The sequence below is a fragment of the Vipera berus genome, assembly GCF_964194415.1.
Source record: "Vipera berus genome assembly, chromosome: 1".
NCBI lineage: Eukaryota > Metazoa > Chordata > Lepidosauria > Squamata > Viperidae > Vipera > Vipera berus.
In genome coordinates this window covers 222,275,389-222,290,267 of record NC_138202.1, presented here as the reverse complement: position 1 = coordinate 222,290,267, position 14,879 = coordinate 222,275,389, and the positions used below count along the sequence as shown (strand labels likewise).

The 14,879-nt window shown below is 38.4% G+C and overlaps 1 protein-coding gene across 6 annotated transcripts in view; it reads right to left on the bottom strand.

Annotated features, from left to right (window-relative positions):
• The window catches only part of EIPR1 (EARP complex and GARP complex interacting protein 1), a 70,057-nt gene that overhangs the window by 7,511 nt on the left and 47,667 nt on the right, over nucleotides 1-14,879 (bottom strand). For all 6 annotated transcript variants that reach the window (XM_081337505.1, XM_081337510.1, XM_081337506.1 and 3 more), the window contains 3 exons: nucleotides 13,393-13,492; nucleotides 9,526-9,662; nucleotides 2,448-2,615 (listed from right to left, as the gene is read on the bottom strand). In XM_081337505.1, the coding sequence (XP_081193631.1) occupies nucleotides 2,448-2,615; nucleotides 9,526-9,662; nucleotides 13,393-13,492 (405 nt within the window). The remainder of the gene's footprint in view (nucleotides 1-2,447; nucleotides 2,616-9,525; nucleotides 9,663-13,392; nucleotides 13,493-14,879) is intronic.

Below are 14,879 nucleotides of genomic sequence, written 5' to 3'. Positions count from 1 at the left end.
ATGATTATGAAGATCAGTCCCTAGAGTGGTTCCTGTTGCATGTTGTTATTAAATGTGTTGGAGACATCTCAAGCTACCAAAGTTCATATTGTGAACAATAATCAATGACTGTAAGAAAACAATTATCTGCTAAGAAGCAAGTTGACTGCGTCATTCAAATCTAGATAGTACATAATGGGTTAAATCCAGAATACCTGAAAGTGGAATATCGCACATATGCCACCAGAGAAGCTAATAAGGTACCATCACTAAGTTTATTTTCAGGGGTTTTCAGTTAATTTGCAAGGCTTTTTATTTCTTTTACTCTGAGCATAAAATTTAATAAGTCATTAGCTTTAGAGCTTATGTTCCAAAACAATGTAAATATAATTTAAGACTCAAAAACTCATGTAAACTTTGGTTGTCTCATCTCCACATCCCCCAGAAATTGAGTCTTATTCAAATATCTTAACCATTACACTACAGTGAACAGTGGGATATTTATTTATGAAAGAACTATGTTGGATTCAACTTAATACATGCTACCAGGCTGAAGAAGAGGACACTTCTTTTGGCTAGACCAGGAGTAGGCAACCTTGGCTCTTTTATGACTCGTGGACTTCAACTCCCAGAATTCCTGAGCCAGCCATGCTGAGGGAAAAGGGAGAGGTTTCCAAGCTGAGTCATGCTGGCTCAGGAATTCTGGGAGTTGAAGTCCACGAGTCATAAAAGAGCCAAGGTTGCCTACCTCTGGGCTAGACAGCATGTCACAAGACTATCAGAGTATCTTTCCTGAGAGCATGAATAAGCCCCTAGGATCCTGCTACAAACTACTTTCCATTTGGGTTTCTAAAGCTAATTTTTTGAGCCGGGCGGGGGGACCCCTAGCCACTACCTGAACTTCCCAAACCCACCAAAACAGTTTAAAAGACAGTCCATGAGTGTCTTCAAACCTGCCAATCTCAGTAAAGGGAAGGGATACAACCAAGTGAGCAAATGACTTGTTTTATTGTATTTTTAAAAACAACATAACTGAGGCAGAAACAAATCGACTAAGCTCTCAACTGGAACTAGTGGTCTAGTTTCTTTCCATTTGAATTGGTATGTGGACCTGGTGTGGAACTGCCTAGACTTAGGCCTGCAAGTGGTTTAGTACCTGGTCTTCATGCCATTTCCTTTAAGGCAGAAATGTTAATATTCTTAAACTAAAATCCATAAAAATACTGTATTTCCAATGTTTGCATGAATGTATAAGAAATATGCAACATTTTCCCTGAAGTAAAGCAAAATATAAATATAAGTAATATTTATAAATTTAGTGTAATACAAACATAAAATACTTGTAAATATTTTATTAAATCAATCCAAATGATCCCCAGACGCTTACAGTGAGCAGTAAAAGAGTCCATTAAGAGGACTCTTTTAGCATTATTGTGTTTTTAACTTTACATATCATGTCAATGTCTTCAGATGTTCTGCACCTGTTAATAAAGTAATAATCTATGAATAGGTAAAGATGTTAAGAAGCTGCATCTTGTAAGTGACTGCAAAGTTCAGGACTGTTTTCCCACATATATTGTTACCAAAAAGAATTGTGAAACATGAACATTATATCTCTTGACAATACAAAAGTCTTTCAACAGAAGGAAATAACTTATTATAACTTATTATAAACACATATTAAAAGTATTTCTCGGTATGGGCAATATCTTCCTAGTAAGCATTTGTTAGCTTTCAAAATGTTTATTTTGTTCTTCTGTTTATTAATAGACTGATTCTTAGAGACTGCCTGATCAAGTCACTGCAGGATTTTTGGCAAGTTTTTTTTCCAGAAGTTAGAGCCTTGGTGGAGCAGTGGGCTAATGCCTCCTTAAGTAACACCAGCTGCCCGCAATTAGTGCAGGTTCGCATCCCACCAGGCTCAAGGTTGACTCAGCCTTCCATCCTTCTGAGGTAGGTAAAATGAGGACCCAGATTGTTGGGGGCAATAAGCTGACTTTGTAATAATGCCGCTTGGGGGCCCCTGAAAGCCCTAATAAGCAGGCATATACATAGAATGAAGGCTATTGCTAAGCACATTGGTTTGTGCTTAAATTGTAAGCCGCCCTGAGTCTTCGGAGAAGGGCGGGATATAAATGGGATTAAAATAAATAAATAAATAAATAAAATAAAATTTGCCATTGCCTCCATCCTAAGGCTCAGAGAGAGTGACTGGCCGAAAGTAACCCAGCTGGCTTTGTGCCTAAGATGGGACTAAAACTCACAGTTTCCCGGTTTCTAGCCTGATGCCTTAATTGTTATGCCAAACAGGCTCTTGAAAACTTTTAAAGTGTATAAGCTACATCAAATATTTGCTGTGCTGACAAAAAGATGAAGATCTGTAATCCAAGATGAGCCTCCCTGACAGTTTTGGAGAACAGGACCATAAAAATGGAATCTTAGAAAACTGCCAAATAAATTCACTTTACCAGTGGGAATGTTCTTCTAGTGTCTTCACTGCCTCGTTGACATTTCTGGTGTCCCAGAATTTCACCTTGCAGTCATCTCCACAACTAGCCAAATAGTACTGTTTGTTGGGATTAAAATCTAGGTCCCGCACCAGCTGTCCATGAGCATTTTCTATACAATATATTTGGCTGTAGGAGAAACAAAAAATTATTCATCAAGAATAAATACATCTATACTGAATGCTAGGTAGGCTACTAATATAAAAAAAAGAGGGATGGGGACATGTTTGCCCTGCAAATTTATCTATGTCCATTTAAGGAATGATCATTAAGGAATGATTTGCTGCATCTGTTCTGGTGGCAAGAACTTAGCACTACTGCTTCACTCCTTTAAAACTACTGTCTGAACTGAATGTCTGGAAAAAGATCAGTTATTGTGAGCAAACAATCTGGGACCTCCCATTATATGAATGCAGAACTTCTGACACCTATACACACACCACTGTATCCATCACTCTTCTCTGTATTGCTATAGGGCAGCAGGTAGAGGGAAATAGCTATTCATTAGTTCCTCATCTTTATCATACTGGCAGCATCCCCAGGAACTTGTTTCCATGCCAAAGTCCATCTCCCATGTAGGAAAATGGGGGACAGGGAACTAATGAGTAGACCGAGATCGCCATATGTGCATTGTCACAGTGCCAATGATGAAATTCAGATGTGCATCACAGTAGATTTGCAGCAGGTTGGATGCTGGTTACAGAAACCTCTTGCTGGCATTGACTCAAAGTGAACATGCCGTTTCATTCTCACTTTATTGCGAATTTGGTTCATTCTTATGGCACCCACCAACAGAAGCAACCGTCAGTTTAAAAATGAGTATCTTGAAGTAGCATGGGACAAGTAACACAAAAAAAAAATCTACAGGGTGTGTGTCATAAATGTGAGGGGGGGAGGGAGAGGGAAGATTATAAGCTGTTATTACAATAATTCACTCTTGGGAAACAATATCAACACTGGGAGCTATTTTAGAAAAAGATACCAAATATTTACGGGGTTTTTTGCCTGCAATTTCTAATAGTAAAAAGAGAAAATATTGGATGTTTTCATAAGTAACTTTTTAAGAAATCGGTATAATCGATTCTCATTGTTCATAGAAACAGGTAGTCTTCGGCTTATGACCACAATGAAAATTCTGGTCCACTGATAAGGAAGGTGGTTGTTAAGTGAGGTGAACCCGATTTTACCACCTTTTGGGGGGGGGGCAGTGATTAAGCCAATCACTGATTTGCTAAGCAAATCCAGCTTCTTTCTATGATCCTGCTTCTCAGAGGTTAAGTGGGAAAGTCACAAGTGGCAGCTGCATGGGACTCTGCAACCCCGTGAATACATGCCGGTCGCCAAACTCCTGAATTTTGATTACGTGACCATGGGGGTTGCTGCAACGGTCAAAAGTGTGAGGACAGGTCACAAGAAGTCACTTTTTTTCAGCACTGGCATAACTTTGAATGGTGGCTAAAGGAATGGTTGTAAGTCGAGGACTACAACTGCAGTTATATGCCATAAAGTCGCCACAAACCCTGAATTAAGAGAATACTGAGGCAAAAAGGATACTCGCTTTCAGCATGGCAGCTGCAACAAGAAGAGCGTCACCCTTTTCATGCTCAGCTGGGACCTGAGCATGACTCCAACTTTTCCCTGCCCAGCACCTGTCTGTGAATGACTGTGAAAGCACCACAACTATTGATATAGGGAGGTCACGATTAAATTTTAGCAAATTGGCGAATTCGCAGATATGGAATAATGGAATAATGAGGACTGACTATATTTTTAAGGAGGAAAGAGAAGCTAAAGAAAGTGATAGGGAAAATCACCAGCATACTCATTGGTCCCTTTTCAAGAACTCATATCCCATCCATTCTTTGCGGGTTCTTGCTGAAGAATTTCAAATCAAATCTCTCCTCTGTCACAAAGAGGAATCTTATTTGTTTATTTTAATTTATTTATTTTTAAATGAAGCTTCAGACCTTTTAAAACTGTAAGCCCAAGGGCAAGAGCTATCATGTTTTTATTGTTCTCTAAGCTACCATTAGAGCTTTTCAGAATGAAGGGGAAGAGGGAGAAGGGAGCTTAAACACCTTTAGCAAATAGGTATTGCATAACCTCTTCCCCAAATCATGTTAAAACATGTAATTAATATCACTCTGAGTTTGGTCCTTTTATATACATCCCAGACTATACATAAAGTTTCAGCCTGGAGGCAAAATTGAAGTAGAAGAGACAATTGTTCCCTTCTGTAGATACACTCCAGGTCAAATCATTTGTCTCTACAAAAATCCATGCCACGCAAGGTCATGTCTGATTATTTCATGATATATTAAGTATAGATGGTTTCACTCAGAAGTCTCAAAAATATTGTGTCTGTTTTCTGTATAATCTGGAAAACGTCCAGAATGAAAATGTAAGTATATAAGAATACATGTACGTATGAGGGAGATTTAAGGAGGGCTAAATATTGCATGTGTGTGCACAAAACAAGAGATAGATAGATCTTTCTTTGCATTTAAAATTAAAATTCCAGACAAGAGACCATGGACACTACTTTTTCCAGAATGGATTGATCCTATTATCATTGAAATAATAGTTGGGGGAGAAAAATCAGAATAATTTTAATGCCCTCATTCATAAGCGACAGCTCAACTACAGGGTCATTGTAGTATCCCGAAGCTACTTCCCAATTACCTCATTTATTTCTCTATCTGGTTCAGAAGTAGCACAATGGGACCTACCGTATATAGCTTTTCAAAGGCTACATTCCAAAACAAGAGTGAAGAGTTCAGGAATTTCCAGAGACTGAAACGGAAGCCTCAGGCTTAGGCCATTCATTTTGCAGTATTGCATAAAAGCCAATAGAAAAAAGAAATCACATTTTTTTAACCAATCCACTCTGGTGGGACAAACTCTGAAAACCTTTAAAAGGCTGATGGGCCAATTGAAGTCTGCGGAGTACATTGGCAAGGAAAAGCTGCCTGTAGGAGAACACTTAAATATAAACCTAAACCATGGCTTAACAGGGATGTCTGGCTATAAAACGCAATGCTTCATTCTCCAATTCCATCATTCTATCCATCTGGAAGTGAGAATGAACCTTTGCTTCAGTATATCCCATGGTGACTGAAGTTTTGCTTCAGTGTAGCCTATGGTGACTTAAGTGATACGATGACCTGCCTCTTGCAAAGCCTAGAGCATAGGTCTGCAACCTGCAGCTCTGGAGCCGCATGCGGCTCTTTCAGCTGTCTCCTGCGGCTCCCAGTCCTCTGCCATGTGCAGTCCAAAAAAAAAAAGTGGGACTAAAAAAGTTCAACCAATCAATTCAAATATGCAGGGTAGGTGCATATCTCGCCTTGGCTCCACTCTCCAGTCAAACCCTGTTCTGCACATGCGCACACATTTTTTGCGGCTCCCAGTTTTTCCTTTTGTGAGGGAACCGGTTCCGAGTGGCTCTTTCACTGTTTCAGGTTGCTGACCCCTGGCCTAGAGGCTGTTGATACTGAAACCTGGGAAGACAGAATGGCTCTGTGTTTAAGGGTCTTGGTCCACAGAAAACTGCCATCTTTAGTCTTGGATGGGTGGCACTGCCCCAGATGGGTGGCACTGCAACTGAGAGACTTGTAATCTGGAAGTTCTCCTGGACTCGTGACCCCTGCTCAAGGGAGCAAATAGTAGTCATGGCCAGGAGGGCCTTTGCTCAACTGTGGTTTGCGTGCTGATTATGTCCTTTCCTGGACCAACAATTCCTGTTCACAATTACCCATGTTCTATTCACCTCCCATTCTGACTACTGCAAAGCTTTCTACATGGGGCTGCCCTTGAAAAGTATCCAGAATCAATTGGTTCAAAATGCTGTGGCCCACATGATTTTGTACAGGTTTAGATATGCATTGGCTGCCAATTTGGTTTCAGGTCCAATTCAAATGGCTAGTTGTCACCTCAAAGCCCTACGTGGCTTTGGATCAAGTTATTTCAAGGACCACCTTTTCCCATCCCCCAGAGTGGGGTTATGCAAAGAATGCTATGGGTCCCCTCCATCTGGCGGGACTAAGAAGAAGGGCCTTTCCATGGTAGTTCCTTCCCTGTAGAACATCATCCCTGCAGAGATAAGGTTGGTCCCTACTTTGACACTCTTTCGCATGACCCTAAAGACATGGTTCTGCCAATGGGTCTGGGGATTCCAGAATGATATGGAGCCCATCAAGTCAGGTGGTGTAGTCACCGGGATGGGGGTTATTGCTTTTTGTAGTTTTTGTATTGGGATTTTATCCTTGCAAGCCACTCGGAATCATTTAAATAAATAAATCCCTGGTTTATTGTTACGTGCAGATCAGGAATTACAATGCTAACATGTTCATTTATTTATATTCAGGACTGACCTCGGTCACATTATCAGTATGAATTCTCAGGCCTACAACAGCCTCGAGAAGGAATACAGCAGCACTCTTCAAATGTTTGAAAGGTGATCACATGGAAGAACAGAAAAAACACTATTCTTTTTCATTTCAGGATGCAAAACATGGAATTTACTCATTTAGTGCACAATAAGGCTGATTCCCATGAATGTTAGAAAAAAAAAACCAACTTCCAGCTCAACAATGGAAGCAGTTAGTCAAAGAGGAGGTGGGCTCCTTTCCACTGAGCAGAGGCTAGTTTAAACCTCTGGTTTTAATTGGATTCTTGCACTGAGAAGGAGTGAATTCTGTCGAGTTCCAGTTCTATGATTTTAGGATTCTAACAACATGCAAATCTAATCAAGCGAACCACAATAAAATTAATTAATTTTTTTAAAACCCAAGCAATTAACCACAGAAACCAATTAAAAGCAGTGGAGGCTAAAATATCAGCAAAAGATAATCTAAAAATACATACACTACATATTTGGATTGGAAAATTGGCCTACTCTAGTTTATTCTATGGTATATAGGACTATTGTTGAAGGCTGCCCTGCAAATTTAGAAGGGATTGGAGTAACCTGATATTGTCACATAATTCTAGTATTTCAGGAGTTGGAGGGCATTCTCTTCTGCAACAACTGGCATTATATATTATTTATTTTATTATTCATGATATATTATTATTATTATTATTCAGATTACTTTTATGTACTGGTGGAATCACCTTGACTGAAGCGGTAGGTAGGTAGGTAGGTAGATAGATGATAGATGGATGGATGGACAGACAAATAGACAGAAAGGCAGGCAGGCAGACAGACAGATTTGGCAGATTTGGTTGCCAATTTATTTCCAGGTGCAATTCAAGGTACTGATAATAACCTTTAAAATTCTACATATTCTTCTAAATAAAATTTGTTTGACAAAGTTGTACCAGTGAAGTATGGTGGGAAAGACTGCTAGAGTATTTCTTCTTTAGAAACAGTTATATTCCCCCCCACACCAAAAAATAAAAATAAAAATAAAATTAGCATCTTTATTTTTAAGATTTAGAAAGTTTGCTAAATCAGCATCCAGAATTGAGGAGGTCAATTAATATTGAGCTAATGTGTGTGTGTCTTTTATTGCTGTTATTGTTGTTAAATATGTTTAATAATTTATACACCTCTGTGTGGGCATGTGTCCGTATGTGTGCATATATCTACAGCCACAGATATGTGGTCTTTTTGTTTCACATATATTATTTGGCATGTAGCTTTTGTAAGCCATTTAGGTTTGCTTGAATGAAGCGCTGCAAAACAGTACGAATAAATACATGAATAACAGAAGCTTCAGAGCATGGAACAGTCTGGAGACTAAAACAGAATTCATCTTCTGGGGCAGATGGGGAAAACATGGCTGAAAGGCCTCTGCTTCCAAGTAGCTCCATCCAGCATAGGAGAATGAACACCTTAGACTCTAGGAAAGCCATCTCTTGCACAAGCTCTTCTCAAGATCTTGTGGCCCAAGACATGGAAGGATAAAAGTAAGTCCAGTCAATTGCTAAACAAGCTGTCAACAAAGCCAGGGGTGGGAGAGAGAATGCACAAGATAAGAAGATGTCATGGACCGGCTAACAATTTTGTTTAATAATGACCCACCACACACATGACATTGCTATGCATGCTTTTATAGAAAACGAAAAGGGAGAGTGACTGAAAAACACAAAGCACTTTAAACATGCATTTTTAACATTTCCTAATTGAACTGATGGGGGCGGGTGTTCTATCAAGAAGCATAATTGGAAACAATGGAAATATAGTCCTCCTCCCCACGAGAATGCAGGAGGCATAAAACTGAATTTAAAGGCATCTCCCCTTTAAGGCAGGAGAAGTTATTACAAGACATCCGTCTTCCAAGGCTAGTGATAAATTACTGTGTGCTAAGGGGATAAGCTGTATCTTAAAAAAGCTGGCACAGACTTCTGTTGTCATGGCAACAGATGTGCACAACATCACTCCTCTGCTTATCAAAATTACAACTCGACCAGGAAAGGAGTCCTATATTTCTTATACTGAAGTATTAGCTTTGCTAGCATTCAAAATTGTGATATGTTGCAACCCCAACCTTAAATAAATGTGTACCGAAAACAGAATTGAAATGCCAGGTGTGTTATCTTATTATACCATCAAAATCAAATAGAAACTGAAGGGGTGTTTTTCCTTTATTTAAAAAAAAAGGGGGGGGGGAAGCAGAACTTTTAAAAATGGAAACAGGACATCGGAGTCAGCCAATGTTTCAATCCCGATCCAAGACGTAAGTCTGTTCTGAACTGTATCAACTGACTTCAAATGACATTTTATAAAATACTCGCTCAGGGTAATCTATTTCATTTTATCTAATGGGAGATTTATTCATTTACTTCAGCCAGAGAGGAAGGTGGGCGCATCTCATTAGATGTAAGGATAAGGAGAACATATGACAGGTTAGTTATTAAAGCAATGTCAGGTGAAAATGTGGCAGGTTAGCTGTTACAGCTCTGCCAGGCGTGCAAGATAGAAGAGCTACTACAGTACTATCATTACTGCTGCCCCAGGAGGACCATGCCAGAGACATCAGGGTAACCTGTTTGGTTGGTGTTTTGTTTCAAGGACATAAAGAACCATGCTTCTTACTTCATAGTTCGTATATCCCATCCTCGAATGGCTGTGTCATTGGCTGTGGCAATCTGGGTACAGTTGTGATGAGGGCTCCATTTTCCCGATGTAAACTTCAGCTGTCCTTTTCCTTCCAATGTCACTGAATTTGACAACTGTGCATCGAAAACAACCCAAATCAGCATCTTTAATACAAGGTTGATCCCAGTGATAACAATAACAGCAACAAGAGGTAATAACAAGCAGAGCAACTTGAATCTAAAAATCACAGCATTATTCTTATGTTGGATTACATTGCCAGTCTAAAATTCCCCACTAACTTCACACAAGCTGTGCATTTGCCTGTTTGGTACAATTACCCTCATGTATGCATACTCTGAAGGACTGTGCTAGAAATACTACTCTATTTTTTATTTTTTTTGTTAAGTACTGCAGGACTAAGAAGTGGGGAAAAAAAAGGTCTGACAATTATGCTTTAAGCATAACAAATTTGGTCCAACATTTGGTCATATTGTTTTTAAAAATATCAACTAGTCAAAGATTAGATGTGGACTAACTTATGTTCCTTCTCAATGGCGAACCTATTTAAACTGTGGAAATGAGAATTGGGCTTCCATCAGTGTGCAGAGAGAAAAGCAGATGTCCCTAAATGATTTTTTAGCAGAATCTGTTTTGTGGGGTCAAAAAGCTTCCACACAAAACATTTCAACACTTCTTTGTGTTTTCTCTCTCCAAAGTGAGAAATTACACATGCTCAGGGCATAGCTCAAACTACTTCCTTAACAGAGCATTTTTTGATGTCAATGATAAGCCTGAATTATGAAATATAACTAGCTCATTATATTCATTAGACAAAATATTACAGGTAGTAACAATTATCTACAATGGAGCCAAACACTGGGAGCTTGATTATTGAATTACTTTTAATCTAAGGCTTGCCAGCACCTGAACCGCCAGTATTTTTTTTACAGAATATGAGAATATGGAATTATAAATCTATATACTTGTTTCTTCCAACAGATTTACCTAGGCACCTGGCCTTCCGGGTAATGTATGTGTACACCCATACAAGAGTTGGTTTATATATGATTTTGCCATATTTAGAATGCTTTAGGCATCCACAGTCTACCTTAGTCACATTACTAATTCCTGCCAAATATACTTCTTAATATTGAACAATATTCTCCATTCCTACTCTTTAACATTTCATAGTATCATTCAAAATAGTGTGCAGGCAGTTCTGTGTGCATATCCAAGGACTATATAGCTTTCTTTAGGCACATTCAAAGAAACACACAAAATCAAAAATTCAGGAAGGTGAGTGTTATATCTTTTCATTCAGGAACGATCACAACTGATAGTTTAGGACTATCACACGTAAACATAGCAAACACTGGTCAGGGAATGCAAGATTCTGATTGTAGTACAAGTAGTCCTCAACTTACAACCACAACTGAGCCCAAAATTTCTGTTGTTAAGTGAGTTTTGCTGCATTTTACGACTTTTCTTGCCATAGTTATTAAGTGAATCACTGCAGTTTATTAGTAATTTGGTTGTTAAGTGAATCTGGCTTACCCACTGACTTTGCTTCTCAGAAGGTTGCAAAAGGGGATCACGTGACCTTGGGACACAGCAAATGGTCATAAGTATAAACCAGTTGCCAAGCGTCTGAATTTTTTTCACACGATCATGGGGGATGCTGCAAAGGTTGTAACTGTGAAAAATGGTCATAAGTCACTTTTTCAGTGTCGTTATAATTTTGAACAGTCAGTAAATGAACTGTTGTAAGTTGAGGGCTATCTGTACTTTGGACATGACTAATATATTATCACAAACCATGATGCTTCGTGGCACCTTAAATAAAACATTATTTCTTAATCTCTTTCCTCAGCTCTTCAATCTCCCCATCCCCCATCATTATACAAGTATTCAGTCCTACGGTGGATTTCATATCCATAAAGAAGGAAGACCGAAGTATAACCATAAAATGAGAGCTACAGGAAGGGAAGATGTTCTCCAGCTTCTACAAGACACAAAAATCTACAATAATACAGAACAAATGTCGGACTGGTACAATATGGCTCAGTGGACTCTAACAGCTTAATATACAACAAAGCAAAAATTCAATTCAAAATTCAATCAACGTATTTTGAAAATCAAAAATCAACCCAGATTGTTGGGGGCAATTAAGCTGACTTTGTAATAATGCCGCTTGGGGTGTGTGTGAAAGCCCTAATAAGCAGGCATATACATAGAATGAAGGCTACTGCTAAGCTTGTAAGCCGCCCTGAGTCTTCGGAGAAGGGCGGGATATAAATGGAATTAAAATAAATAAATAAATAAATAAAATACTGAGGTGGCTGAAGTTTAAATATTCAGGTTGTAATGCTTTGTGCGTATAAAGCACAGTGAAATTCCACTGAAAACCCAGAATTTGGTGTTGGACTGAACACTGCTAGATAGAATCAGGAATTCCTTCATTTTGTGCCAAGGAAAGAAATCTGATTTTTCACTGATTTTCTCTTCACTTTTGCTCATTTCACCATTCCTTGCTGCAGCAAAGCCCAAATTGTTATAAACGTTCCTTAACCTTCATGAGAGATTTGTAATGAGACACAGTGGAAACACAGCTTTAGGAAATTCATTGTGTGAGGGGATCTTGGTCATGGATGTTAGGATCCAAACTATTATTCTACATCCTGAACATCAGTCACAGTTTTATAATTTCCTTTAAAAATGTTTGTGTCTGTGTCAATGAACAACCCTTGGGTGACACTTTATACCTGGAGATAGGAAGAGCATAATAGAATCTCAAAACACAGAGAGCATATCTACTGTACAGACTTTATTATCCATCTTCATAATTAGCAAACCATCAATTATGCAAAACAGCCAAATGTATGGAAATAATCTTAATTTGCATAACCAGTTAAGCACAGAAGCCAGCTTTCCAGGGCACCAAAGCTGGAGCAAACCCTTTCTCTCTTTTTTCTCCCTTTAGTGCATAATACACACAGTCTTTCTTCACTTACAGAGAAATTGCCCAGGCAACTGTAAATGAAGTGAACAATGAGTTAATTTGAATCTTTTAATTTGAAGGAACTGCGCAGCTAATGAAAGCATGTGCCAGTGATCAATTTCTGTTACTGAATTCAAGCAGAGTACATGTCAGAGCCAAAGAGCTTGAGGTTCAGTGAAAAATTCTCTTCCTATTAAGCACTATGGCTTATGACATACTGGAGAACATTCCAAAGGTAATACTTATATTTGATACAGATTGGAATTAAGGAGAAATATGGTAACTTTGAGATTATGAGGGAAAAAACCCTGCCTGGGATAGCAAAAGCCTAATTAACATTCAAAGAACCTTAAACCAAGACAAGGCAAAGGGAGCCTGAGGGATTGGGAGGAAGGACAGGAAACGCATGTCTATAACATTCTGACATTTCAATCAGACAAGAATGTTGATCACTGCCTGCAAACAGATTTTACCCTAGAAAGGGAATTGGCCAACAGTTGGCAAGGGAGACAGGGAGTAACCAATGGAAGAAGCTCAAGTAATACTGGCAATCACTAGAAAGGAGCTAAGATAGCTTTCTGGATGACCAACAAGCAGTGTGAAAGGCTTCTACTCACAAGAAAAACCTTTGCATCTATGATTGTTCCATTGCTGTTAGGAACAAGGTGCAGCTTTTCAACAATAAAAACCAAAAACAGAGTCTCACAATTTTTAAAACTATTTATCACTCTTCTGGCAGACCTGAACTAATACACGGCAGTGCTTATAATGTCTAAAAGTGTTAGCAATCTACTTTATAGCAAAAACATTCAGATAGGCAAATACGTCAAATATTATGCTCCATGTCAATGGGATACACTCCTTACCACAGCCTTGGTTGAACTTTGTTGCAAATCCCATAGAAGGAGGTGATTATCAGCCAGCGAAATCAACTTTTTCCCATCTCCCATTGGTTCCCATGCAACCCTATAAGCACAAAATGCAGCAATGTAACTCAGATAGTTAAAAATATTCCCATGTTACTTCTGGCACACCTTTAACCTAAGAAGGCATTAAGTAATCCTATTCTTTTGTTATTATTCTGTACAGCAAGAACATGAATATGTTGTCATATATAAGTTAGCAGAATAAAGTTGAAAAAGTATTTTAAAAGGGTTTTTTTTTGAAAAAAATATATTTATTTATGATATCATCAAGTTAAACTTGAACACCTTTAAATTACATTTATATACCATATAACTAAAGGTAATACTTATCCGGTTCTCCACCTAACTCCATTTTAATGTCACAGCAATAACTTTATGCAACAGATTTGGGAGAGCCTAAATTCACTCAGTACAAAAGAGGACCTGACTCATTCTAACCATTGTGGCTTTGCAAAAAAGCCAGTCATCTCAAAGTTGATTTTTATTCTTAATATCTTATTTGTCCCTACTAAGTTCAGACTTGGACTGCTGAATGAAATTGATTTCCCTCTGTGTATCAGGTCACCAAATGCTGAGGAGGAGAAAAGCTCCTGGTGATAGAGGTCCATTGTCTAGATCTCATTTGAAGAAAATTGTTGGTCATATTCATTAATACTATCTGGTGTTCAGTCAATAGGCCATTGTTAGATTGGATTATCACAGTTCAGATTTATATTCACAATTCTTACACCAGTGTCTCTTGAAAAATGCTCATTGAGGTTAAGCAATGGAACAAAACCCAAATTAGGAAAAGATGTTAAACATGCCTATTTAGATCAGATTTTTCTGGATTTTCTTGTAGGCAAAAAGTCATATCTGAATGGTAGGCTGGGGACTATAAGTGAAAAGATAGATGGAGTTATTCTGCTCTATGACCATAATAAAGACTTGCTTTGATTTAATTTGATTAGATGGAGCTAACATAAAAACTAAATTGGATTTAATTTACATTGCATTCCAATTTCATCTTGAAGGGGCGATGGGAGACATATTCAAAGTTTCTAAGATCTATAAGTGGCCCCAAGGTCTCAGTAGATGCTTCCTGACTGAAGTAAACAACCATCTGTTTTAAAGGGTCAGGAGTTTGGAGAATCCTCATTTGGGAAGATGCTTTAAAAATTGTGAAACCCTTTTGAACGTTCAATATTTCTGCATAACTATGACCTAAAATATGATCTGTTCTCCACACAAATCTTAAAAGTAGATAAAGAGAACCCAATGAAGCAAATTAATTATCAGAGTTATTTACCGGTATTTATTGAGGAAAATGATCCAAAGCTAAATATTTTGTGTGGCAAAAGTAGCTTTGCAGCTTTGCTTTCAGCTACTGGTGTGCCCCACTTGGGCAGTAAGAACTGTGATTAAATGTTTCTGATAATTTTGATCAG